This window comes from Hibiscus syriacus, unplaced genomic scaffold (assembly GCF_006381635.1).
Source record: "Hibiscus syriacus cultivar Baekdansim isolate YM2019G1 unplaced genomic scaffold, ASM638163v2 tig00111392_pilon, whole genome shotgun sequence".
Lineage (NCBI taxonomy): Eukaryota > Viridiplantae > Streptophyta > Magnoliopsida > Malvales > Malvaceae > Hibiscus > Hibiscus syriacus.
In genome coordinates this window covers 193,422-220,261 of record NW_024063078.1, presented here as the reverse complement: position 1 = coordinate 220,261, position 26,840 = coordinate 193,422, and the positions used below count along the sequence as shown (strand labels likewise).

The 26,840-nt window shown below is 36.3% G+C and overlaps 2 protein-coding genes and 1 pseudogene across 2 annotated transcripts; 1 reads left to right on the top strand and 2 right to left on the bottom strand.

The window, feature by feature from the left end:
• Positions 1-7,220: 7,220 nt before the first annotated feature.
• Positions 7,221-9,067, bottom strand: LOC120160545 (annotated as a pseudogene).
• A 782-nt stretch (positions 9,068-9,849) lies between these two features.
• LOC120160387 (PH, RCC1 and FYVE domains-containing protein 1-like) lies at positions 9,850-15,224 on the top strand. Its single transcript, XM_039170804.1, has 9 exons — positions 9,850-9,936; positions 10,835-10,921; positions 11,448-11,537; positions 11,656-11,742; positions 11,835-11,984; positions 12,220-14,235; positions 14,349-14,495; positions 14,589-14,884; positions 15,068-15,224. The coding sequence occupies exons 1-9, from the start codon at positions 9,889-9,891 to the stop codon at positions 15,222-15,224; spliced, it is 3,078 nt and encodes a 1,025-aa protein (XP_039026735.1). The 5' UTR covers positions 9,850-9,888.
• A 2,124-nt stretch (positions 15,225-17,348) lies between these two features.
• On the bottom strand, positions 17,349-18,974 carry LOC120160403 (CRIB domain-containing protein RIC7-like). The gene is made up of 4 exons (XM_039170818.1): positions 18,467-18,974; positions 18,218-18,315; positions 17,981-18,053; positions 17,349-17,787 (listed from the first exon to the last, which is right to left on the bottom strand). Exons 1-4 carry the CDS (start codon positions 18,615-18,617, stop codon positions 17,450-17,452), a joined length of 660 nt encoding a protein of 219 aa, XP_039026749.1. The 5' UTR covers positions 18,618-18,974; the 3' UTR covers positions 17,349-17,449.
• Between the last annotated feature and the right edge of the window lie 7,866 nt (positions 18,975-26,840).

The window sequence follows — 26,840 nt, the reverse complement described above, 5'->3', positions numbered from 1 at the left end:
GGGAGTTACGTGATGAGGTCAATGCCTTGCGTGAGGAGGTCGGTACTTTACGCGATGACAATGGTGCATGGCATGTTGAGGTGTCTACTTTACGTGGTGAGGTAGCCGCTCTACGTGAGATGGTAGCATCGTTGCAGAATGAGGTTCGTACTCTACGCAATGAGATAAGTTTAATATTTTTCATATTTAACTTGATGATAAATTTACTCGTAATTTCACTTAGATTAACCATTTCACTTAGATTGCTTAGTAAATTCATTCGGTTGCTACCAATACTGCTAAACTGTTTATTCTTTAACTCTGTGAAGTTAGTATTTGTTTTTGGTTATCTTTTGGTTGAAGTAATGCAATCCATTCAAGTTTCAATTTGCAGAAGAAGAATAGTTTACTTTCGCAACGCGAAAATGACTATCGCAACGCGAATTTGACTATCGCAACGAAAGAATCGCAATGTGAAATGAAAATCGCATTGCGATTCTCTCGTTGCGATAGTCATTTTCGCGTTGTGATAGTCATTCGTGTTACGATTTTAAGTTTCAGATTCTATTATTCTTCTGCAAATTGAAACTTGAATGAATTGCATTACTTTAACCAAAAGACAAAGACAAATACTAACTTCACAATGTTGAAAATTTAAGTTTCAAGAATAAACTACTACTCTTTATGTTGTCATTGAACCTGCACTAAACCTATATGCTGTCCTTTTAAATGTTTATATAAGTGATTACTTCTGGAATGTTATCTGATGCATTTTGTGAGTAATGATAAAATAATGACTTGGGTGAATACCGTGCAAGTTTGAAATATATTTGTCTTTGTTTTCACTGTTTAATATCATGTCTATTTATTTACTGATTTATGTATTAATTTATTTTTAGCGGCCCGCTAAGGTGGATGCTCTACGTCGGGTTTTTCTTGCAAGACAGAGTTCACGCATCAGACGGCGTGCACGTGCCATTAAGTCTCCGTTCACCCCAATAGTGCGAAGAATCCGTAAGAAAAAGCCCGACTCACCTGTCATCGTTCAAGAGGCCTCCCCTATCGTTCAAGAGGCCCCTATCATCCCTCAAGAGTCCCCTCCCACCGTTCAAGAGGCCATTTTCATCGTTGAAGAGGTCCCTCCCAACATTCTAGAGCCCGATTCACACGGCATAATATATCGAATTATTGAGAAACGCCCTCACGTGTCGGACATGATGGATGACTGTTGGATTTTGTATAAGTTACCGGCCAGTACCATTCCGGCAGATGAAGTGGAGAGGAAATAACTACCGGAAACAATTCTGGATAATACCCTTTGGGCTAAGACTGCAGTTGATTTTTATCTACATGAGCGAAGCCAAGGGTGTTACGCTGACATATACAAACTCAACGATGATATGCATTTGTTGATTGAACGGTCTTGGTGGGGTGTGTTATTAGAGGTTGAAGACAATGGCTATTTCGATGGGGGGTAAGTCTTATATTTCTTCTTATATTTCATTTTAATTATTTTTTTAAATTTATGTAATTCACTAATATATGTCTTTTTTTGTAAAACAACATATTGATGCATGGGTGTCACGTCTTCTAATAGTAAGGGCTTTGAAGAAAAATAAAAATAAAAAAATACGCGATATACAATTATGCCGACGTCTTTTCACGTAGTTCACTTGAAGAATCAACGACATGAATCATATGTGTTGGCTAATGGACAAGCTAAACTTTATCCTACATGGTGGGAGGTCGATAAGGTTAGTATTTATTTTTTTAAAATATTTTAAAGGTGTTCATAAATATGTGCACAATTTGAATTATTACTTATGATTGCAGGTGTTTATCCCTGTTTTGGAACGTACTCATTGGCTTCTTGTCGAGCTTCATCTCCCATCCCTGAAGATAATAGTATATGACAATATGATAAATTACATATCATTGTCTGATTTGAGAGATATTATTAAGGGATGGAGCTCTCATTTGGCTAAATTCTTGGATGCGATTAATTATTGGACTTATTCTGGAAACAAGAAGCCAAAGAAGTTCAATGTTACAGTTATCAGAGACGAGACCGCGCCATAACAAACGCCGAAAGCCAAAGGGGATTCTGGTCCTCTCGTATGCATGTGCTTGGAGCGTTTGACGACAGGAAGTACACAATTTCTACCTCCCACCGATAGAGATAGAGGTGTAGTAGGCTTGTGGTTTCGGTATTTTATGGCTAGAACGATATATTCGAGACGCTGCCTACCTGCATCCGCGTTATGAAAGTGTCCATAAACAATTTGTAAGTCAAATGCAAGTGTTGTTAAGTACCTATAATTCAATAATAATTTGTTGTTTGTTGGTTTTAGATGTGTAGAAAGTGTTATTTGAGCAAATGTTTGGTTTCTGTAGGTTAATCCTGAAGTGAGCTGCGTGAAATTGATGTATGGGTGCATAAACAACTGTCTGGGGTACACTTTTTTTGATTGTTTAATTGATTCTTAAAAGTCTGATTTGTTTAATTGATGAGGAAAATAAGAATTATTATCATTTTTTGCTTGTTTAATTGATTTATAAAAACTGATTTGTAAAAGTTGATTTGTTTAATATTGATGTGTAAATAATTCTTATTTGTGCTTGTTTAATTGATTGAAATGTAAAAGTTGATTTGTTGATTTCAATCAGCATCATATTGAAGGCAAAAGACCTGTTGGAGGTACACTTTCGCAACGCTAAACTCAAAATCGCAATGCGAAAGACAAAATCGCAACGCGAAAGTCAATTCGCGTTGCGATAGTCTAATACGCTTTGCGATTTTCTCGTTACGATAGTCAAATACCCGTTGCGATAATCAAATTCGCGTTGCGATAGTCAAATAGTCGTTGCGATAGTCATATTCGTGTTGCAATAGTCAAATTCGCGTTGCGTTGCGATAATCAAATTCGCGTTGCGATAGTCAAATTCGCGTTGCGATATTCAAATGAATGTGTAATAAGTGATAACAACTGAACATATCATAGCAATGTTCAAACTCAAGTTACTAATACATGTCTAACTGAAAATGTTAAAAGTTTACACATAAAATACACATAATAGTCAAATTCGCGTTGCGATATTCAAATGAATGTGTAATAAGTGATAACAACTGAACAAATCATAGCAATGTTCAAACTCAAGTTACTAATACATGCCTAACTGAAAATGTTAAAAGTTTACACATAATACAACGTTTGCATTTAAAAATCACCCAAGTTAATAGTCCCAAAAGGTGAAGCCGGTTGTGATTGGGATTTTGATTTTGATTGCGATTTTGATTGCCTTTTTCTTGACACCATATGAGCTTTGGATTTTGATGAGGATCCATATTTTGGTAGAGGAAAAGATGATTGTGATGGCACTGGTAATCCATATGTCAACCTTGTATGACCACTTTCCTTGCATCGACTATATATCGATCTCTTCTTCTCTTCACCCTTAGACGGTATACGATCGTGACTTTTTGGTCGGCCAGGTAACCTTCTGTCCATGGCTGGTGGCAAAACTGTTTGTAAGTCATCTGGTATGTCCCACTCAGAAGGATGTGGAATAGGGTAGATAATCTCGGCATACGTCTGTCGATATACTTCTGTAGTGTAGCAATCCATAGCGTATGATCTTGAATCATTTTGGTTTAGATGAAGAGCAACTTTTATAACATGCCCACACGGATAACCAGATGTTTGCCATTTCATACAACTACACGTCTTTACATTTAGATCGACAAGCCCATTTAAGTTATTATCCAGTACTTCAACTCTCTATGACGTTGACTTCACAACACGTTTCGTTATCTTTTTTTCAGTCCATGGTGTAACACGATGTTACAATGTTCCTGTAAATTTAAATAAATAATACTTAGTAAAATATATGATAAGTTACGAATTTAAAGAAATAATACATGTATAGTTTCTTTTCTTGTAGTACCGCTGTTGAATAGAGGCTCGAAAAAACTCTATTAACATAGTAATGGGTAATTTCCGGGAATGACGACTTAGAGCGTTGATTGATTCTACACTATTAGACGTCATGAAACCATATCTTGCTCCAAGTTGATGTACTCTTGACCATCTTTCAAACCCGACATCTTCTGGTGTTTGAGCACACTGAGGCAAAACACGTCTTAAATAATTTTTTACAACCTTATCATCAACAACATCTAACAGCATTGTCAATTGAGTTTGCTCTATCGGATATGATTGTCAGATTGCTAATAGGACATATGCAATCCCTAAGATGCCCTATAAACCATGTCCATGAATCAGAGGTTTCAGATTTGCCAACCCCGTAAGCTATTGGCAGTATCACATTGTTAGCATCCATGGCTACTGCTAATAAGTTTACTCCAAGGTATCGACCTTTTAAATGTGCTCCGTCAACTATAATAACTGGGCGCATGCAAGTAATAAACGAACGAATCTACAAAATCATATACACAAGAAATATAATCATTTAAATGTGAAATGCATGTAACTAACAAAAATGAGTCAACAAAATTATATTGATTTACTAACCGCAGCACCAATGGCGATAAACAGCAACTCAAAGCGTCAATCTCTATCCTGTTTGATATGAGTTACCGACCCAGGATTTTTCAGCTTTAAATTGTGACAATAAGCCGGCAGTTGGGCAAACGATGCTTCTGGCAACCCCCTCAACAATTCCAATGCATAACATTTGGCTCTCCAAGCTTGAGAATATGAGATACTAATCTTGAACCGAGCATTCATGTTAGTCATAATTGCATGTCCCCGATATACCCTGCCATTCAAAAACATTAACTCAACCAAAAAATCACCCAACACTTTTTTGTTTGCCTGTCTATGGTGAGGAAAAACTTGGGTTCTTGAACATGTATGTTTATCAATAAAAGTCCTAACTTGAAACATTTCGCAATCTTTTATCCTCTTTGCAATCATACGCCACGTACAGTTTTTGTCAATCATACACCTTGTTTCGAAACGATCTTTGCTTGATTTGTTAACTTTTAGTTGATAGCCATCTTCCACACATTTCGTATACAAAGTTATCTTCAAGTCTTCCTTTGTATCAAAACAATCATCTTTCTTGATACGAATAATTTTTGTGTAACAATCAACTGCTATTTTTACCAATTCTTCCGGTATCTGAAGTAATTCTGGCATATTCCAGTTATACTCCCGTGGCATTTTCTTCGGAGACTTTTTTTCGGGGATTTCTTTTTCTTCTTTTTCTTTTTCAGAGTTATATGAATTACATAATGGATGTTCAACATGTTCATTCACATTCGTAACTTCCTCCTCATTATCATCAACAACATCTTCCTCGGCAGTGACTGTTTCATCATCAAAATTCGGGTATTGATCAATATCAAAATCATTACACGCAGGGTCTGTTTCTTCTTCTGAAACATCATCAAAATCCGAGTATTGACCAAGATCAAAGTCCGGGTATTGACCAAGATCAAATTTCGAATACCGACTAGTACTCACAATTTTTTCTGTTTGCTCATCATCGTCTAACTGGTTAATACGAAAACCGGAATTTGGTGCTAAAAGTTGATTGTAATTTGGATTAGGAAAAGGTTGTGGGTTTTGAGATTGTGTTTGGTATTGGAAATGTGGTGAAACAAAATTTTCTTGGTGATGAAATTGTGGTAGAACCATTAAATTTTGAGCACCATAAACTGGGGTTGAAAAACTTAGTTGATTACTACCCGCTACTGACCCAACTTCACTACTTCTAGGTTCAACAACATACAATGTAACATCATCTTGCGAAACACTAATGTAAGCAATGAATCGTTCAACATCTTCATTGTCAATTAACAAATAAATTTTACATTTTCTCTGATAAGATAGCCTAAATCCACTTAAAGACTCTAAATTCAATTTATTTGCTACACGTAACATTAGAGTTTAATAAGTTAACTTTTTTAATGACAGTTTTAGTTGAAGATTCATGGGTAAAGGCATATATTGTAAAACACCATGAACATTCTCCCATGACCCTCGAAAACACAAATCTATCAAAACATGATCAACATTTGATGATTTCATTATTGTAAATTAATTTACTAAACAAACGAGCTGCGAAACTAAAACCTGTTGCCGGATGAGGAATGATGTCTTTGGATATAAGAACGGATGTCGTCGGAGAGAGTGATAGATGGAGATGGAATGAGTTGCGATTTAAGGATTTAGGTTATGAGTTGCTTCTGCTGCGTAGTTATATACCCAAAATATTTGTGTTGTGAAACTAAAACCCGTTGCGAATTTGAAATTCAGTGTTGCGATAGTCAAAATCGCATTGCGATAGTCATAATCGCATTGCGATTTACATATTCGCATTGCGATTTACATATTCGCATTGCGATAGTCAGAAAATCGCAACGCGAATTTGGAAAATCGCAATACGATAATTAGAATCGCGTTGCGAATCTAGAAACCGATTTGCGATACCGGAGATCGCGTTGCGAATTATCGATCGCATTGCGATTTAGTTGGTCATTTTGGCAAATCCAAAAAAATTTGATTAAAATCGTATATTATAAAGTATTTTTGGTCACTGAGGTTATTTTCTCAAAACGAAAATAACCCTTTCCTTAAGAAAATAGTTACTTTTGCTAAGAAAATAATATTATAACAATTATTCTTAAGCATATAAAATAAAAGTATATTACTATTTCAAGGTGGATCTAAAATTTTTCATCTTAAATTTAAATTCGATCTAAATCCAATTCTTCTAAAAAGAAAATCTGATCCTATAAAATACGTCGGGTTAACATGAAACACGTGTTTATTCTTTTTAGACAATTTTTATAATTTTCATTTCGGTCCTAATTTTTTTCCTTAATTTGATATTGTACTTTTACTGTAGATTCTCCTCAAACCCTTTATGGGAATATGGGATTCACATTTTTCCTAATCGATCCAATAGGATGAACGCTGTGTTCGATTATTTGAAAACAACTGACGATAGAATGATGAATGAAATCGAGTAAATACCTCTCTGCAAAAAGATCATCTAACATGAAAATGGCAAATAGAGAAACCGGAGCCGGTAAACCTGATATTTTCCGGTCCGGCTGCACATAACATCAATAAGCAATTTATAAACTGTCTTCCAGAGCGACCATGATTTCAGCACTAAAAAGTCCAATGAAAAATTTAGAGTATTCAGTCAAACGTTACTTTTAAACTCGAAATCGAAGGGAAAAGATTCGAATTCTCAAACGTAATTTCGAATATTCTAGGGAATAAATAACTAAAATCAGCTTAACTACTAAAATTCGGTTCAGTAACGGATAATCCTGCAAAATATTACCTGTCACTGCAAATCAATAATCTTCACCTGCTACCTCTTTGATATATCTAAGCAGTTTTCGGCTTCGGGACTCTATTCCTTAGTTGCCTCTTTGTTATCGAGCTCTTCATCCCCCAGAAGAACAATAATGCACAGCATTGCGCAACACGCTGCCATTAACGAAAGAATCAATGAAGTTAGCATGTCGTATTTCACAATGCATAGGGAAACACTTCAGATATGAATATGCAAATACCTTCAGAAAATCACTGAGCAGAACAGTGTACTGGGGCTCTTCGGGTAGATAGTTGCAGAAGTCCTAGAGAAGAGGAGTGCTAACCAGCAAATACACGATCTACGGAAAAGGAAAGAATTATTAGACGAGAAATGATAGTAGAATCAAATGAAACTGCTCGGGTGGAATTATTGTCTAACTTCACAGTTCAAATGGAAACAAAATGATTACTCTTAAGAAACAAAAATCTCACCAGGAGGAAGGCTCCAAAGCCATGGCCAAATACAAATAGAATAGTACCAAGTCCTCTCAAAGCGATAGCGGCAGAAACTTATTGTTTGACCTGTGTTTACGAAAGGTCTCCACAATATGAAAATCGTATATCATATTAACACGAACTTAATATTCCACGAAAGAAAGAAATTCATTACAAGTGAATAAGAGAGAAGGAATATCTTACATTGATATCCGGCAAACCTACATGGAGTTGCGAAGATATATGTTTCTTAGCAAGATCAAGCTTTGGTATCAACTCCTTCGCTGTAGGCCCTCCGTCGACCATGAATTCATTGAACCTGCCAACATATCGACCGTCACCGTAACTACAAGACGTCCAGTTGAGCTCTTTCGACAATCTAACTACACATATCAGTATAGGCGCAATAAGTCAACCATGTATCAACAGTGGAGTAAAACTCGCTAAACGGCCTATCGCCAGAACTATACCATCCAAAACAGGACAGTGACGACGGGATTGGGGTAAAACATTCAGGTATTCAAGGCACTGAATCAACTACAAGATTAGACAACAAGAAGAATCCATCGCTTCATATCTACCACCGCCCGCTTTACCGTACTTAACTATGTTACTTGGACTCGACTGCAAGTGTTGACATAGAATTACTTCTTTAGTGCAATTGGAGAGGCATATCGACATACCCCTATCGGAAAATATACGTCATATTTCAATCAAAGCAACATCGGCACTTAGATTCATCTTCTCCAAATGAGAGGATCTCCAGGAAGTGTACTTGAAACAAATCATTTTCATTAGAACCATCCACCTAGATCTGAAGGTGGAAAATTTTAGGTTTATTCAACCAAAAATAAGAAGAAAATGTTCTCCATACCATTTAATTATATTTTTGTTTTCTAACCCAGTGTCCTACACTGCAAATTACAACATCTAAACTAAATAACATAAACATTAAAAGGTTGGAAAAAAGAAAAGAAAAACAATGTTCAGCCTATAGAAATCATCATTAACCAGACATACAAACCAATGAAAATACCCAAATCTATGAAATAAACATAATTCAAAAACAACCCAACAAGTAAATTCAGTGAGATTTAACGGGAAAAAGAGCGAGAGAATGATTAAATTTGCCAAGCTGATAGAAGGAAAATTGAAGCGAAGAAGACTCGCCCAACAAATGAAGCGAAACCCTTATTTCTTTTTTTCGTCCTCACAACTTGATTCGAGATCCCATGTTTGTGAGCCGTGAGATGATCCCGGAAACGAAGGGCATGAACCAGATCCGGGTGTTCCATTTTGGTTCATAATAATCAGATCCGGATTTCATTTTGGTTTAATTATGATATCAGCATCTGTATTCTTCGCTTATATACAATTTCTTCCTCTACTTTTGATCCATGATTTTTTAAGGCAACTTTTGTATATTCATTCTCAAACAATCGATTGTATAATTAAACACGAACAAGCGATCTTGATGGTAAATTGTCAACCACCACTATGCAAATTGTCAACCTGCCAAAACAAACTACCTTTTAAATTACTAAAATAAGCAAACATACCTTTTAATTTAATACCAACGACCAATTGATCAATTGAGATAATACACTAAATTCCTTTAAGTAAGGTAAGAGATTAAGACCTGATATTTGTGAATAGAGTAAACTGAGGATAAAAGATGTAATTACCCAATTAGTTAAAGGAGACGAAGAAACCATGGAAGTAGGAAAAAGAGAGCGGGAATGTCTCAACATTTTCACCGCTTACTCTCCTCTCATTTCGCCTCATCTCCCTCACTCTTTGTTTTTCTCATTTCTCCGATGCATTTACAGACCAAATCAATTCACAAACACACGAAATGCAAAAGAAAATTCCAAACAAATTAGCCGCTGTGATCATGTTTTCTGATTTTAGAACTTTGGGGGGTTATTATTCGACGATCAAAAAGTAGTGTTTGTCTGTTTTCTGGAATGAAGGTATAATCTGGGGATTGAATCTGTAGATGAAAGGCCGCATGCATCATCTATGAAGACAAGGTGGTCAAGGGAGTCGCCATTTCAGTACCTGATGATTGAGCGCCTTTGTTTCCGGCGGTTTCCTTTGGGTTCTTTTAAATGGAATGGCAGATCTTGTTCGCCATGGCAATTCTGAACGCGACGTTGAGCAAGTGTTCTTCCTTCCCCTTCTTTCTCTTCTGTTTTCATGTTTGTTTAAGCTTAATCTGAATTGTTATTCTTCGGACTTAATAGTATTACATACATATATTCGAACGAGATTATGGATCCTTGAAAGATTTTTCGGATACGATAAGATCTATAGAATTTGACATTTGCTTTAGTTGTATATGAATGATGAGTACGATTATATGGATTCGATAATATAATCAAGCTCGATGTATATATGGTTTCTAATTGATTAAACATTTTATTTTAATTTACTATAATTGATCTAACAATATTTAATAGTTGGAGATCTCGGCCGATCGCGTAGTCGAAAGATCCTTCAACACATTTAATGTAAAAAAGTGTTTCGATTTTTTTTATTTTAAAAAAAGTCATTAAAATATGGTATCATTGCACAAATATTCAAATGTACATTGGTCATGTGTACCGCCTATTTACAAGTGTGATTTATGACACGTTATAGGACCTCAAAATTTGGGAGTCACACTTTAAAAAAAATTACATGATTTTGTTTCTAAGAACGTTAAGAAAATAGTACTTTTTAAATGAAATGTCGTGACTATAAAGTTGTTTTGTAACATTATCATAGTTTCATATCTTTGACTTTTTTTAATAAGAAACAATCCTAGAATGATAATTTTGATATTTTATAATTTTATTTTATTATAAAATATTTTAGGAGCTTTATTTTAAAAAATAACACAAGGTTTACATATCATTTGGATGGGTCTTGTGCGTGACAAGGTACTAAGGGAAAAAAAAACATATCGATTGTCTCATTCATGAAGAGTCCATTATCAACCTTTGTTTCATCTATATGTCTAAAGCTTTTGATCTACTGTTCTGTGTTTTTCGTTTAATTCCTTACCCTTTGCTTTGAAGGCGATTATTGCTTTGAAAAAAGGCACTCGGCTTATCAAGTATAGCCGTAAAGGAAAACCCAAGTTTCGAGCATTCAGACTTTCTCCGGTGAGTAAAGTTCTCTTCAATCTCATTACATTGAGACATGGACCTGGACCACCTGGTTGGTACTTTCGCTGATGTATGTGCCCTATATGGATATGTTCATTTTTTTTTCTATGTATCTTCACATAAGGATTTTCGAAAGGTCGTATCTCATAATCATGTTTAGATATGCATTGGACATGAGTATTTCAGAGAAAATCAAAAGTCGGAGTAACGTAATTATCCGGCCTTCGTAGTTCTATAATATGAACTTGTTGCAGTACAATCATCCAGTTTTAGCACTTTGGAGTTGTAATAATATGTGAATCAAGGTCCTAATTGTAACTGTATTAGTTGATGGCTGACATCTTAAACTTGAAGAACAACTGTATATATGCATATACAGATATGCAAGTGGATTCTCTTCTATTTCCTGATTTCTGCTGTTTTTCCTAGGAAGCAGCAGCTATTAATAGAAAAGCGCAAATGAAGTTATCTCTCTCAGTTATCTTAAGTGCATATATGATTTCAGTTTTAGCTGTATTAACAGGATGAAACAGCATTAATATGGTTGTCGCATGGAGCAGAGAAGAATCTGAAACTAAGCACCGTCTCTCGTATCGTTACTGGACAGCGAACTGTAAGTTTAATTTCTGCTTTTCATCTTTCCAGTTAATGGTGAATGTTGCAGCATAATTAGCCTTCTTTTTTATATCATACCACCAAGATTCCAGTAAGGTTTTTTCCAACTTTTACAGGCTGTTTTTAGAAGGTTTTTTCGCCCGGAAAAGGAGCACTTATCATTTTCACTTCTATATAACAACGGTGACAGATCTCTCGACTTGGTTAGTACCAGTTATTGGGTGATCTGCTATCTGTTTATATTCAGCTGAATGGTAAATTTGAATCCAGTGATTGCTGTTGTCTACCTTCATAGATCTGCAAGGATAAAGCCGAGGCTGAAGTGTGGTTAGCAGGTCTTAAGGCATTGATTGGACAGAATCGAAACAGAAGAACCAAAAGTGATTTTAGTGATGTAAGTTCTGCTTTCTACATACATATGCATATGATAAGTCACTTGTTGCATGTATTGAGTCAGCAGACTGAACTGGTATTTGTCGGAAAATCCACTTACAACATAACATATTTATACTAATGAATCACTAACGACATAAAATTGCATTTGGTATGATCTGTTGGACGATAGATACAACGTGAGTGTTCATTGTAGTTACAAAAGCCCAGAGATCTTATGGCTATATTTGTTGCCTGTTCTTTAGATTTGAATCTTTACTGGCTGACTTCCATGTCTTTTGTGACAGCTGAATGGTCCCCTGTTTGGTGCTCTAGAGTTCAGCGACAGTATTTCCGGTAGTGTTGCATCTTTTGATCTTGGAAGCTCAGATGCGGGGTCAGAACGTGCAACTATGCAGTTGAGATCTACTGGTGCAGATGGTTTCCGAATTAGTGTTTCAAGCAGTCCTAGCTGTTCAAGTGGTGGATCTGGGGGTCCAGATGACATAGAATCATTAGGTGATGTTTACATGTGGGGAGAAGTATGGTCTGACGGATCAGATGGGACTGCAAGCTCAGTTTGTCTAAAAACTGATGTACTAACTCCTAAGCCCTTGGAATCAAATGTAGTACTTGATGTTCATCAGATAGCTTGCGGAGTTAGACATATTGCTCTTGTAACAAAGCAGGGTGAAGTTTTTACCTGGGGTGAGGAATCTGGTGGAAGACTTGGCCATGGATTTCAAAAAGACTTTAACCATCCCCAATTAGTTGAGTTACTGGCAGCAACTAATGTGGAATTCATTGCATCCGGAGAATATCATACATGTGCTGTATCCTCAGCTGGTGATTTATTCACTTGGGGTGACGGTACTTATAATGCCGGCCTCCTTGCTCATGGTACTGATGTCAGCCACTGGATCCCAAAGAGAGTCTGTGGTGCATTAGAAGGACTGCAAGTCTTATTCATCGCTTGTGGCACTTGGCATTCAGCTCTGGCAACCTCTAATGGCAAGCTGTTTACATTTGGTGATGGAAGATTTGGTGTTTTGGGCCATGGAGATAGGGAAAACGCTGCATATCCAAAAGAAGTTCAAATGTTGAATGGACTAAAGACTGTTAGAGTTGCATGTGGGGTATGGCATACCGCAGCTATTGTTGAGGTTTCAGGCCAATCCGGCGCTAACATATCATCAAGAAAGTTGTTCACCTGGGGTGATGGCGATAAACACCGTCTAGGTCATGGAAGTAAGGAAACTTACCTACTTCCAGCCTGCGTCTCTTCGCTCATTGACTACAACTTCCACCAGCTAGCTTGTGGACATACTATTACGGTGGCACTTACAACATCAGGTCATGTCTTCACCATGGGTGGTACTGCATATGGTCAACTAGGCAACCCGAGTTCTGATGGAAAATTACCATGCCTGGTACAAGATAAACTGGTAGGTGAATTTGTCGAAGAAATTTCTTGTGGGGCATGTCATGTTGCTGTACTGACATCAAGAAGTGAAATATTCACATGGGGAAGAGGTGCCAACGGAAGACTGGGACATGGTGACATAGAAGATAGAAGGACCCCAACATTAGTTGAAGCATTGAAGGATGGGCATATAAAAAATATATCATGTGGTTCGAACTTCACTTCCTGTATATGTATGCATAAATGGATCTCTGGTGTCGATCAGTCAGTTTGCTCTGGCTGCCGGCAAGCATTTGGATTTACTAAGAAGAGGCACAACTGTTACAATTGCGGACTGGTGCACTGCCATGCTTGCAGTTCCAAGAAAGCATTGAAAGCAGCATTGGCTCCCACTCCAGGAAAACCTCACCGTGTTTGTGATGCTTGCTATGCAAAACTTAAATCTGCTGAAGCTGGTAATACTTCACTTTTGATGAAAAAATCTGCTGCTCCACGGTCTTCAATTGATAGCAGGGAAAAATCAGAGAGAGTAGAGATAAGGTCTTCCAGGCTTTTGCTTTCTCCCAACAGAGAACTGGTCAAATACTTGGAGATAATGACAAGAAAACCTGGGCCCAGAATCGACGCTTCTCAAATGCGAGCTTCCCAAGTTCCTTCACCTTTACAGCTTAGAGAGTCTACACTTCCGAGTTCATTAGTTCCTTTTCAAACTGCTTTTAGACCGGCAACATCTCCGGCAGCGTCACCATCTCATTCCCCATTGAACTCTAGATCTGGTTCACCATACTCGAGACGACCAAGTCCTCCACGAGGCACAAATACATTTTCGAAGAATGTTATTGAAAGCCTCAGGAAGTCAAATGAACATCTGAACCAAGAAGTGTCAAAACTGCAAAATCAAGTACTAGTGATATACGTATCTGTTGTTCTATTATGCTCATTACACTATTTGTATTACCTATGCAGCCTGCCATCAAAACTAATTTGCTTTTCTCTACTTTCGAACGATTACAGGTAAAATGTTTGAAGCAGAAGTGTGATACACAAGATGTGGAGATTCAGAAACTACGGAAAACCGCTCAAGAATCCGCTTCATATGCTCTAAGAGAAACATCCAAGTTTAAAGAGGCGAAGGAAGTAGTTAAATCTATCATAGATCAGGTACATTTAATTCAACTTAATTTTCAGTTTGCCACCAGATGTACCATCTACAATGACACCTACTGATAAATACAATTTGATACTGTTCTACAGTTGAAGGAACTAACAGAGAAGTTGCCTTCTGAGGTTTCAGAGAGTGAAACCTTTAAAGCTATGAATACTCAAGCTGAAGCCTTCTTAAGCACTCATGGAAAACCTGATTCTTTTCTGCCAGCAACCACGGAAAATCAGAGGGTAGAAGATAATGTGTACACCAATGATGGTGGAAGTTCCAGAGAGGCTGCAGCAGCTAGAGGTGAAGAAATTACCGAGCAATTCGAACCTGGAGTCTATGTTACTTTTGTTTATCACCGGAATGGAGGGAAGATGTTCAGACGAGTTAGATTCAGGTACTTGACTTCTGCAGAAACTAATTCCTTTTTTCCTGTATGATGAGCTACACCAAAACTATACCGGACTGCTCCATCAACATATATATACAAATCCGTAGAAGCAAATTGTTTTTCAGATACTTCACTGAAAAACCAAGATTGATTAGCATATATTGTATAATGAGTCTGATATTTTTGCAGCAAACGACGGTTTAAGGAGCAAGAGGCTGAAGAATGGTGGAGCAAAAATAAAGAAAGGGTGCTTATGAGGTACAATCCAAATGCTACAAAAGCATCAGTTGCATCCTCCTCTCAACCGCCAGCAACGGCTGTTGATGAAACCACTGACGCAGCATAAATCTTGGCGATGTATAGAGTAGAGAGACATCAAGTGGATTCACAATTGCAGCAGATCAACAATGAGCATTTGCATTAAAGATTAACGACGGGTAAGAGTAGGATGCAAGGATTTTGCAGCTCTTTACAGGGCAAGAAACAGCTACGGTACATGTAACTCTTATCATTCATTTCTTTGTTTCTTTTTCTTTTGTTTAAAGCCCATAAATCATACATCAATCATTGAACCAAATGCAAAACATTGCATTGGACGGTGTTTTATTACTTTATGAAAACCTGGTTTTGAATAACGAAACTGCAACTGTTATCTGCGTGGCTTGTAAAAGACTACAAGTTTGAAAAGTCGACAAACATTGATCAAAATTGACAAATACTATTAAAGTTCAGCTTTGCTACCACCAAAGATGAAAAGATGACAATCATTTTAGTCAAAGGTGGATGCAAAATTAAATGCATCAAAAAGTTCAAATTGACAAGTGGCTACCAAATATTGGCAAGTAGGCCAGTGGCCAACTTTTGCACATAAAAAAAATTCATATTTGATTTCTTAACTATTAGGCTATTTATAAATTTAGTCCTTAGCTCAACTATAAATAGGTTTATCCATCTTCATCTGAAATCATTTTGAAAATTATCTCTCCCATTTGTTTTTTCTCTATTCTCCCACTTTGTAATATTTTAAGAATTCCAAAGAATTTCATTTATTATAATATTTTGTTAATAGTAAAGTTATCATCTGTTGGTGATGCTCGAGGAGTAGACGATATTTTATTGAACATTGTAAATTTGGTGTGTTCTTTCCATTATCTATTTTGTATTTTTATTATTGAGTTTTTTCCATTGTGTATAAATATTCCATAGTTGACGGATTTGTCTAATGTGTAATTTTGGGTAGTTTTAGTCTTAACGTTTCAGACCAATTTTATAACTACGTTCATGCGGGAAATAACTAGTTTTCTCAACAGTAATGCCGATAAAAGCTATATATCATTCTTACAAACCTTCTCCATAGCTTCCATCAACGTCTTCTTTAGAACACGAGGAATATCGATTGTTATATCTATCAATGTAAACCTGTCACGTTAAGAATCCATTAAATAATCTTAATAGTTAAATGAAGTGTTATTTTTTTTAGAGATGACAGTTACTTTTATAAAATATGTTATTAATAATTAAAAAAGATTCTGAACATATATTCCTTATACTATTTAAAAAATTTAATTTTAAAAAATACGCATAATATTTAAATATAATAAAAACTAAAAAATAAACCTCAAACTCCACCTCTGATTACAATACATGGCATTATGGCAACGTGGAGGAAGTTATAAGCATGCATGCAGTTGATATACCAGAAAATAAACTAAACAACACATTTTTTTCTCTGTCTTTGTGTCACATTTTTCGTATTCTTTTTCGGGTGTTTGACTATTTTTTTATATATTTTCTCAGGATTAGATTTGACGACGTCACGATTGATCAAGATGTCGCTTCTTTATAATCCAGATGATCTTCCTGCTATGGAACCTTGAATTGAATTTGGATATACGATTTTACAATCGTTGATAGTTTCTCACGACGCTTGGCTTTTATTTGCGGTTCTTGGTGGTCTTTCAATAGCTTAATCACCTCTTGTGATTTGTTTTCCGATGCAGTCAAATTTGCTTGTATCTATTTTTTTTTCGAGTCTTTTGGTTGAGTTTTTAACATTTTCCATGCATATCATTATATGATCTAAAGTGGTTAGTTTCAATGTTATAATAAAATATCTAAATTATATATTTAAATACGATAATAGTTGTAAACTCTTATGGTAATTTTAATTATTCACTTTTAAATTAGACTGCGACTTCTATTAAAAAAGAATTATTCATTGAGTTTAATATAACGAATCGAAAACATATATAATTCGTTATTAAAAAAATGAAAAAAAACTTAAAGAGATACCATAATGAATTTATTGAAGACTTGATAGTTGACTATTGTTGCTTTAAAATTTTCAAAGCGATCGTACAACTCTAACAATCGTCAATACAGTGAAGGTATAATAGCCTTCTTTTTATCAAAAAAGTAATAATAATAAATAAATAAATCTGAATGTGATTTCTTCAAGAAATCCCTGTGTTTTAAATCCCATTGTTCTTTTTATATTTTCTGGTGCTGTTGAGCCATGAAAAACCATGCATGGGCTGCCCGTATCACGTTGGTTTTGCCGTTTCTTCTCTTTTAAGATTCAAGCTCACCTACATCAGGCAAAGAACCAGTTTTTGATCTTGATGATGAAGACCCCCCCTCTGACGCCTTCGACTTCTTCCTCCGGGATTTCTTCGGGAGGTCGGGCACGTCGGCGGATTCACCCTTGGTGCTGCGATTCGAGTGGCGTCTCCCGTGGGAAGAAGATGACTCCCGACCGGGGGACTCCATCGAGTGGTTCGACCGGTGGCGTCTATGCTTCTCGCCCTTCTCGCCGTCTTTGACAGACTCATAATCTGTGCCGTTCTCTATTGATGCTTTGCGCCTCGATTTCTTGTGCTTCTCGGTTGGTGGCAATGTCTCATGATTTCCTGCACCAAAATCACCTTTGTGACATTACTTGTAAAAGGGGGCAAAAACACGGTAAACGTCCAACTTTCATCGAATATTTTATCGTCTAACCGATGACGGACGTACAATTTTAAATCAAAAGTTTGAATATTCATATTAGAAATATATAATACGAAATTACAAAATTTTAAGAATATCAAAAGACGAACGAACCTAAATCCCCATCTTGTAGATCATTGGCTAGAGCTTGGGATGAGAGCTCTTGAGCTGAATCAAACCCATTCATCTGCATGAATTGGGAAAACCAGTTATTTTTCTTCGTTTTTTCTACGTAATTTTCGATCTAATTCAGAATTATACTCATTCTTTTCATGTCGGGTAACATCAATTTATAAGAACGTAATACATGAAAGATATCTCATCTATGAGATAGAAAAGAGAACATCATACCCAGCTAGGCTTACTGGCAGCAGGACCATCCATACCGATATGAGCAACATGCTTTACGTCCGTAGGATTCCCTATTTGCATTTCTTGTTCCTTTTCATCTGCATCCAAAATTTGTCAAATCTCTCCATGATTAGTATAACTAGACTCATTCAAATTATAATTTTAAGACACGTCACTGTCGAAACTCATCGAACATGATTATATGAATTAATCGAGTTAAACATAATTCGAATCATTCGAAGTACTCACCAAACATATTGTGAAGGTTTCTTAAACCTTTAAGAAGACCCTTCATATCTGGTGTAAGTAATATGGGATCCTTTGGCAATGTCAATATGAAATCGAACGAAAATGAAGCATCAGCTGGAGAAGAAGACGATGGAGCGGTGAATGTTCTCATTCACAATAACGCCATTTTCGATTCAGAATCTCCTCCCCTTTAACGATATTTGCGATCCGAAGAAATCAAGACTTTTGGTTTTTGATACCAACTGACGATTTGGGGGGATCAAGAGGGATAAAATCAAAAGAAAAAGGGCGAAAACCCTTTCGATCCTTGATTGTTGAAGCAACGATTTGTTCTGTTTGAATTGGGGCTTATCCACAATCAAGAAAAGAGAGAGGGAGATGTGTGTGAACGGTGGGAAAATCTCGAAGAATGAAAGTGAGAGGATGGGAGGGGGGGGGGGAAGTTTTGATTGGCGGCAAAGGGGGTGTTTGTTCAACGGGAAAATCGAGAGTTGACCGCTTTTTCAGGTGGAGATGCCATGGGAGGGGATGGTTTAAGTTCAAAAGCTTCCCATTTCCAACGCCATTGCATTTGCATGCCTATTTTTGGCTTTTCCTTTTTCCTTTTTTAACAACACGATATATATATATATATATATATATATATATATATATATATATATATATATATATATTTGGAATATTTTATTTCTTTTAAATTAATAATAAGAAAAATATTTATTTTTTAATTGTTAATCTCCCTCTATTTTAGAAAATTGGTCCAAAAATAAAATTATAACTCAAAATCTATTTTTATAATAATTATAAATTAATTTAATAAGATGATACAATATATTTCTATTTAAAACTTAAAAAATAGATGATAACACTGTAAAAAGGTTATTTTTAAGGCATTTTTCAATTAAATTATTGTTTGTCTAAGGGTTCATATAGGTCATTTTAGATTCATGTAGTTGCATTTGTGGTGGTTGTGTTATTTTTACTTTGTTAAGGTGTTATATGATGGGAAATGTGTGGTTGATTAGTGATGTGCAAGTAACAAGGAGCATAAGGCAAGCTGAGAAGAAAGTCGCAACATCACATATTGCTGAAACAGACTACAATGTCTTGGTATTTATGACGTAGAAAAATACAAAGAGATATTTTCACAAGATGACAACTATCAAAGCACGTGTTTGTTGTTGGTAACCGTCTGAATGTGATCCACTGTCACATATAGAGATAAATTTTATGCACAAGGAATGAATTTGGGGATATGATGGGTATTTTAAGTGTAAAATTTTTCAAGAATATCCTTAGATATTTTATTTATAAGGACACCTCATAAGAGAGACGAAATCAGGAAAATCATTATCGTCTCCATTTTCTCTACCTCCATTAATGCACAGTAGCTCTTTTTTTCTTCTTTCTCCATTTTTTATTGGTGTTCCTCCATTGGTGAAGCTCGAGGGAGTAGTGTAACATTCAAGAGGAGCTTGCGATATAGTCGTTCGTGGTGGCTTGAAGGAAGTGTCGACCGTGCATACCTAATGCTTTTTCCTCCAACCTTTGCTATATTTTTAAAGCTTCAAATTTTATTTGGGTTTTAAGGAACTAGGGGTGTTCGCGGTCGGTTTGGATCGGTTTTTGGATAAAACTTCATCCGATCTGAGAGTATAAATGTTTGTGGTTTGGATGTTTCTAAAAAAAATTTGATCCGATCCGATCCGATCCAATTAAGTGCGGTTTGATTTAGTTTGGATGTTTCTAAAAAAATCTTGATGAACAAACAATGTGCAGGAAAAAACACAATACTTGAGAATCATATTTTCATTAAAATGCTTAGAAATGAAATGTTTACATAGGCCAGTTTGTCGATTAATACAACTCAGTGAACTCTCCAATTCTTCTTTTCCTCTGCCTCTGCCTTCTGCTTATAAATGGCTTTAGTTTTCCCTGTCTTGAAGAGGTAGTAAATTAGATTAAAATTGAAAAAGTAACGAGGTTTTAGGACGGCTAGCGTGTTCAATAAATTATTCATTCAAGCTTCCCTCTCCACATCCATACAAGCATGGCTGAATCAAATGCTGCAGCATACTATCATCAATACTTATTAAAAAAATATTCTAGTGCCGGGACTTGAACCCAAGTCTCTCGGGTGAGAGAGAGCCAAGAATCCTGACCAACTAGACTACAACGGAATCCTAAAAGTGTTTCATAATCTTTATATTTGTTAGATGTTCAAAACAAAAAATATGGAAAAATTTCATTGTAATAGATATCGGTTCGGTTCGGTTCGGATCAGTTCTGGATTTCCAAAACCGAAACCGAACCGATCGGTTTTGTGGAAAAAAAAATCAAACACACTAAATCAGTTTCAATTTTTTTTCGGTTATCAATTTTCTGTTATTTTTTTTGATTGGATTGGATCTGAACACCCTTAGAATGAACGATTGAGTATACTCCATGGGTTGTTCGAACACCACTATGAACTAAGCTATATTTGGTGGGGTTCATTGAAGACTAGATGTTCGAGAGATATGTAGTCACTAATTCTTAAGTATTTGAGAGAAACTTAAGTATGGTTAACATAAGCAATGTGTATAATTAATCACTATAGCCTAATCCCTTAGTATGTGAGAGAGACTAAGCTAGGATTTCAACGAATAAGAGGGGTAGTGCATCTTCAATAGTGTAGGTTGCCATAGTTGAGACTGGAGGAGATGTCGTGAAAAACTCCGTCGAACAAGAGAACATTAGAATACTATAACAGCTAGAAAAATAAGTTTTCATCTCCTTAAGTGACTCCCCACCATTCATTCCCCAAGTAGTTTCCCGTGTGAGGATTATCAAGCTATTCCATATATTTGCTATTTTTACCATTTTACATTACCTTGACATTTTTATCATTTCTCATTATAAATTGTTCTCTTGCCACGACGCAATCACATTCCTTTATCATCATTCCACTCACCCTCATATCTCCATTGCTGAAACATCACCAGTGTATATATCATTTCTATACTTAGATAAATTAGTATAATGTTGTGGTAAAACTCATAATTTATACCAATTCCAGAGGACAATACTCACTTATCATTATATTACTTATTGCGATTGTGTATACTTGTACATTATTTATATAATTTATTAGTACGAACAACACGCAAAAAGTTTTTGTAAATCATATCAGTTTGAGTTAGATTTTTAATAGACCCAAATATAAGTTGAATATTATACTTTTTTATTTATCGTAGAATTGATCCAGATTTAAAAATATCATATTCATTTTTAAGATAAAAATATGTATTTGATTTGATCTAACACAATATATATATAATTCTTATTCTTATCAAGTAAAATTAGATTTACTTGACAATATCACTACATCGTACGAAAATTACTCTGAAAATAAAATTATAACTTTAAATTTATTTTTTATATTAATTATAAATTAGTCTAATAATTTTTTTATATAACTACTGATATTTGATTTATTGATCGATTAATCCGGATCAGGTACTGCAGAGGCAAGGGCGACCCTCCCAACCCAATTTACTCCCTTTTTTAAGACTAAAATGTCCCTATCCATTACATGAGTTCTAAAACCACCTAATTTTATTTTCTAAATTAATCACTGGTATCCGATCAATAGACTGATTAATCTAGATATATAAAACCACCTAATTTTAATTATATCTATGTACGAACCACATCATATAAGATCCATATGACCCTTCCAAGTTTAGCACTGAAGGTGAAACCAATGATTCTGATATATGGAGTGACTCACTACATGTCTCCCTCCCTGATGAGCTGCCAAGAGAGAGCGTTCAAGTCGACCAGCCTGGTATGAATGCCACGGTGGACCTTGTTTCCTCTAGTAGTGGAAAGTGTAAGAATTAGGACAAAAACAACAACAAAAAAACCGAAGTAAAAGGCCGCTGCAAGTGAAGAAGAAGATCCGAACAAACCTATGAGTTTCCAACCCGAAGACAACTTACCAGCGGTGGAAGCTGCCTCGCAGCCCCGCTGATCTCCATGATTGTGTTGAGCTGGAACTATCGAGGGCTTGGGAACTCGTCGACAGTTTGCGAATTGCGAAAATTGATCTCCGAAAAGGACCTTTGTTGGTTTTTGTGTTTGAATCAAAACTGCTAAAGAATAAGGTGGAGAAGATTAGACTTCTCACCAAGATAACATACTGTTTTGCGGTGGAAAGATCAGAGGATTGTAGGGCTACTACTGTTATGAAAAGAGGATATTTCTGTTAACTTAATTATCTTTTCGAGTCTCCACATAGATGTTGAAGTTATTTGAAATGGCAATTGTTTTCGATTCATTGGATTTTATATTTGACATGATTGCGCTAGAAATAAGGAAAATTGGGACTTAATCTTCTCTCTCTCTGGTGCATCCTCCCTCCCGTGGGTTATATGTAGTGATTTCAATAAAATATTACACTTGTCAGAGAAATTGGGTGGTAGTAGAAGGTCGAATACTTGCATGGAAGAGTTCAAAGACTATCTCCGTGCTGCTGACCTATAGGACATTCGCCCGAATGTTAGATAATTTATGTGGTTTAATGGCAAGAAAGCGTGCAATCACATAAGGGAAAGATTATATCTATTTGTTGCATCCCCCACTTGGCCTTTTTTATTCCCCAACTGTTGTGCCCTCACCACCCTTACTACTTGTTCTAATCACGAAGCTATTTACCTTGAGTTGTCCAGCTCCCCCTTCTCTCTCTCTTTGCAACCATGGCAACTACTTCAAATTTGATACTTGGGCGCAGGAGGTGCAATGTGGAGAGGTGGTTAAGAAAGCTTGGGATAATACCACGGGCTCTATGTTGGACAATTACAAATTGTGGGTGATTGTCTCAAGGTTTGGCAAAGAAAAAGAAGGGGAAAGCCAAACATGATGAGAAGAGGGTCAGAGAAAAGATCTTGTGTATGGAAGCCGAACCAATCTCTGATGCATCAATGAACCATCTTTGTAAAGCCAGAACGAAACTTAAGGAAATCATTGATAAGGATGAATCTGATTGGTAGTAACAGTCAAGAGTTGTTTGGCTTCGTGAAAGTGACAGGAATACGACCTTCTTTCACGCTCGCGTTGCCAACAGAAAAAGGATTAGATCATTGGGCTTGAGTATGAGGAAAAAACTTGGGTTGATCAACCTGACGACATCTTTGACATTGCTCATACTTCTCCTCTTTCTTTCAATCTTCAAGAGTTGAACCAGAGGATGCAATCCTTCAACTTATCGATAGGTGTGTCACCCCTGAGGATAACGCCTTGCTCAGCCGAAGCTTTACTGCCGAAGAAGTCCTCATTGTCTTTTCTTAAGTCAACCCCTCTAAAGCCCCTGTTATATATGGTATGTTTGGATCTTTCTATCGTACTTTTTGGAATATTTTAGGTGATGATTTTGTAATACTATATCTAAGTATTTTAAATGATCAAACTAATTTTGAATATGTTAATCATATTGTTATTGTACTTGTTCCCAAAATCAATAGTCCAAAAGTAATGAATTTTTTATACCAATTAGCCTTTGCACGGTCATATACAAACTGGTGTCAAAAGTTGTCATTAATAGACTCAAATATATTATTCCCAATTGTATTGCAGAAAATCAATGTGCTTTTGTTTCGGGTATGAGAATCTCTGATATTTTTATGGTTGTTCGTGAATTGATTCACTACCTTAAGGGATCCAATAATGGCCCCAACAAGGGCTCTGTTATTAAACTTTATATGGAAAAAGCTTATGACAAAGTTGAATAAGATTTTGTGGTTAGAGTTATAAAATAGATGGGTTTTGATGATGTTTTTTTAATCTTATTTGGCAATGCATTAGAATTGTATCCTTTCAGGTTTGCATTATCGGTTCCCTTTCGAATGTGCTTCTCCTTGAAAGTGGGCTCTGTCAGGGAGAACCTCTCTCCCATATTTGTTCATTTTCTATACACATGGCCTCTCTGCCCTTCTGTTGACAGCGCAAAGCAAATGGGATATTTGGGGTGTATGTGTTAGCTTTTAAGGTCCCATGATCTCCCACTTATTGTATGTTGTTGACAACATTATTTTTGTCAATAATTCCATTGTTGAAGTCCGTCAGATCAAAGACATTCTCAAGTAGTATGAACTTTCCTCTGGCCAAAAAGTTAATTACGAGAAGTCTAGGATCTTTTTCAGCCCAAACACTCATCCAAGAGACCGAATGACTATCATGAATACTCTTGGGATGATGGAGAATGAGGATCCGAGAAATTACCTTGGTCTCCCTCTTTCGGAGGGTAAAGGGAATATTGTAACTTTCAATTTCATTAAGGACTGTTCAGCTAAGCACATACAAGAGTGGACCAAATGACTCATCTCCTTTGGGGGTTAGGAGGTATTTATCAAATCTTTGGCTCAAGCACTGTATGTTTATGTTATGTCATACTATCTCCTCCCTTAGGGTATCCTTGAGGATCTCACCTCCCAAGCTCGTTCTTTCTGGTGGTTTGGGATACAATATCCAAGAGGTTAGGCCATGATAGCGTGGGACAAGGTCTACAGAGCTAAAAAGAACGTTGGTATGGGATTCTGGGATCTATGACTCTTTAACTTAGCGTTTTTTGAGAATCAAGTTTGGCGACTGATTCAGGATGAGAACTCCATGGCTTTTAATGTTCTCAAGGCAAAATATTTCCCTCACTCTTCCTTTATCGACATCGGCAATGGTGACAAAGCCTCTTACTCTTGGTTGAGTATCCATAAGGCGAAAGAGGCCCTAAAAGAATGATTCTTCTGGAGAGTCAGAATAAACAGTAGGGCGCGCATGTTCCTAGACCGTTGGGGTGACTTTTCCTCCATTATATGGAGTGACCTTATATGGAAAACGTGGACAGTCTTTCCAAGTGCTCAAACTTTATGTTGCTTAACCTCCCTAGATGAGATGAACTCAAACTTTAAACCATCTTGGAGGCTAAGGATGCTACGAAGGTTCTAAACACACTTATTGCCCCGTTACCGGTGATAATTTGTTTTAGTGTCACCACAGTTCATGACTATACTCTGCTAAATCCGGGCATAATTGACTTATGATTATAAAAGGAGCCCCTTGCGATCAGAACATGGTCTAGAATCTCTTGTCAAAATCGCATATCCTTCTAAAGATTAAATTTTTTGGGTGGAGACTCTGCCATGAAGCTATCCCTTCTAGTGATAAGTTGAAGCAAACACATATCTCAGAAGAAATTTATGGCTTTTCCAATGAAGATGTCGAAACTCCCATTCACGCGCTTAAAAATTGTGCCAAGACTAAACCTATTCTAAGGCTTTTTGGTCTTCCAGAGTTGGTTACCAATTAGGAGGGGACCTTGTACAAATATTGGCTTCTATGGGATGCTTCAAAAATAGACTAAGAGGGTTTCGATATGTTTCTCACCCGTTTTTGGAATATTTGGAACCATATAAATAAATGGCTACATGAGGCAGAGCTTCAATCATATAGAGATGTGGTGATCAATGAATGGGGCTTAATTGTGTCGAGAGGTTAACCGACCTTATCTTAGGCTGCCCTCGTCGGTCTCCTTCCTAGTCACGATCAGAACAAGAAACAGTTAAGATAAACGTGGATGGTACGTTTTGTGCAAGCAAGTGGCTAGATATTCCAATGGGTTAGTCATTGGAGATCTCTCTCGCCAACTTGAACCCCCAAATTCTACGGAATCCACTAAAGTATGGGCTTTCACCTTCGGCCTACGATTTGTAATGGAAAACGAGTGGAGTAATGTGATTATCCAAGGGGATGCCATCTCTATGGTGAACAGGTTGGCTAATCGAAAAAAATATATTTCAACAATCGAATTGTTGCTCAATGAATCTTACTCGATTTTGGATAACAATCATTCCTTCAAGGTCCATTATGTCAATCGAGAAGCCAACAGAGTCACCCACTCTTTTGCAAAATAGGCTATATCAAATCCCAATCCGTTTTGGTTTTACTTTGATGAACCAGAATGTATTAAACAATTTGTAATCCTCGATGCTATTGGAATATAAGTTATTCATTTTCTAAAAAACAATATGAGTCTATTAACAATATTCGAATATATCTTGCTTAAAATATCAAATATATATTTTTAATTAATCAATATATGTGATCTATTGATCGACTAATCAAGATCGGGTATTGCAAAGGCGATGACGACCCTCCAAATCCAATTTGCTCAATTCGTAAACGCCAGGGCTCAAATCCCTGACCTTGTTTAAGGAATCTAGTGCCTCATCCACTAGATCAATTGTTTGTTGGTAAAAATATCAAATATATTTTAAAATTACATATAATTAATATCAATATATTAGTATCCAGAGGACTCCAAAGTGTATTTATACACTTT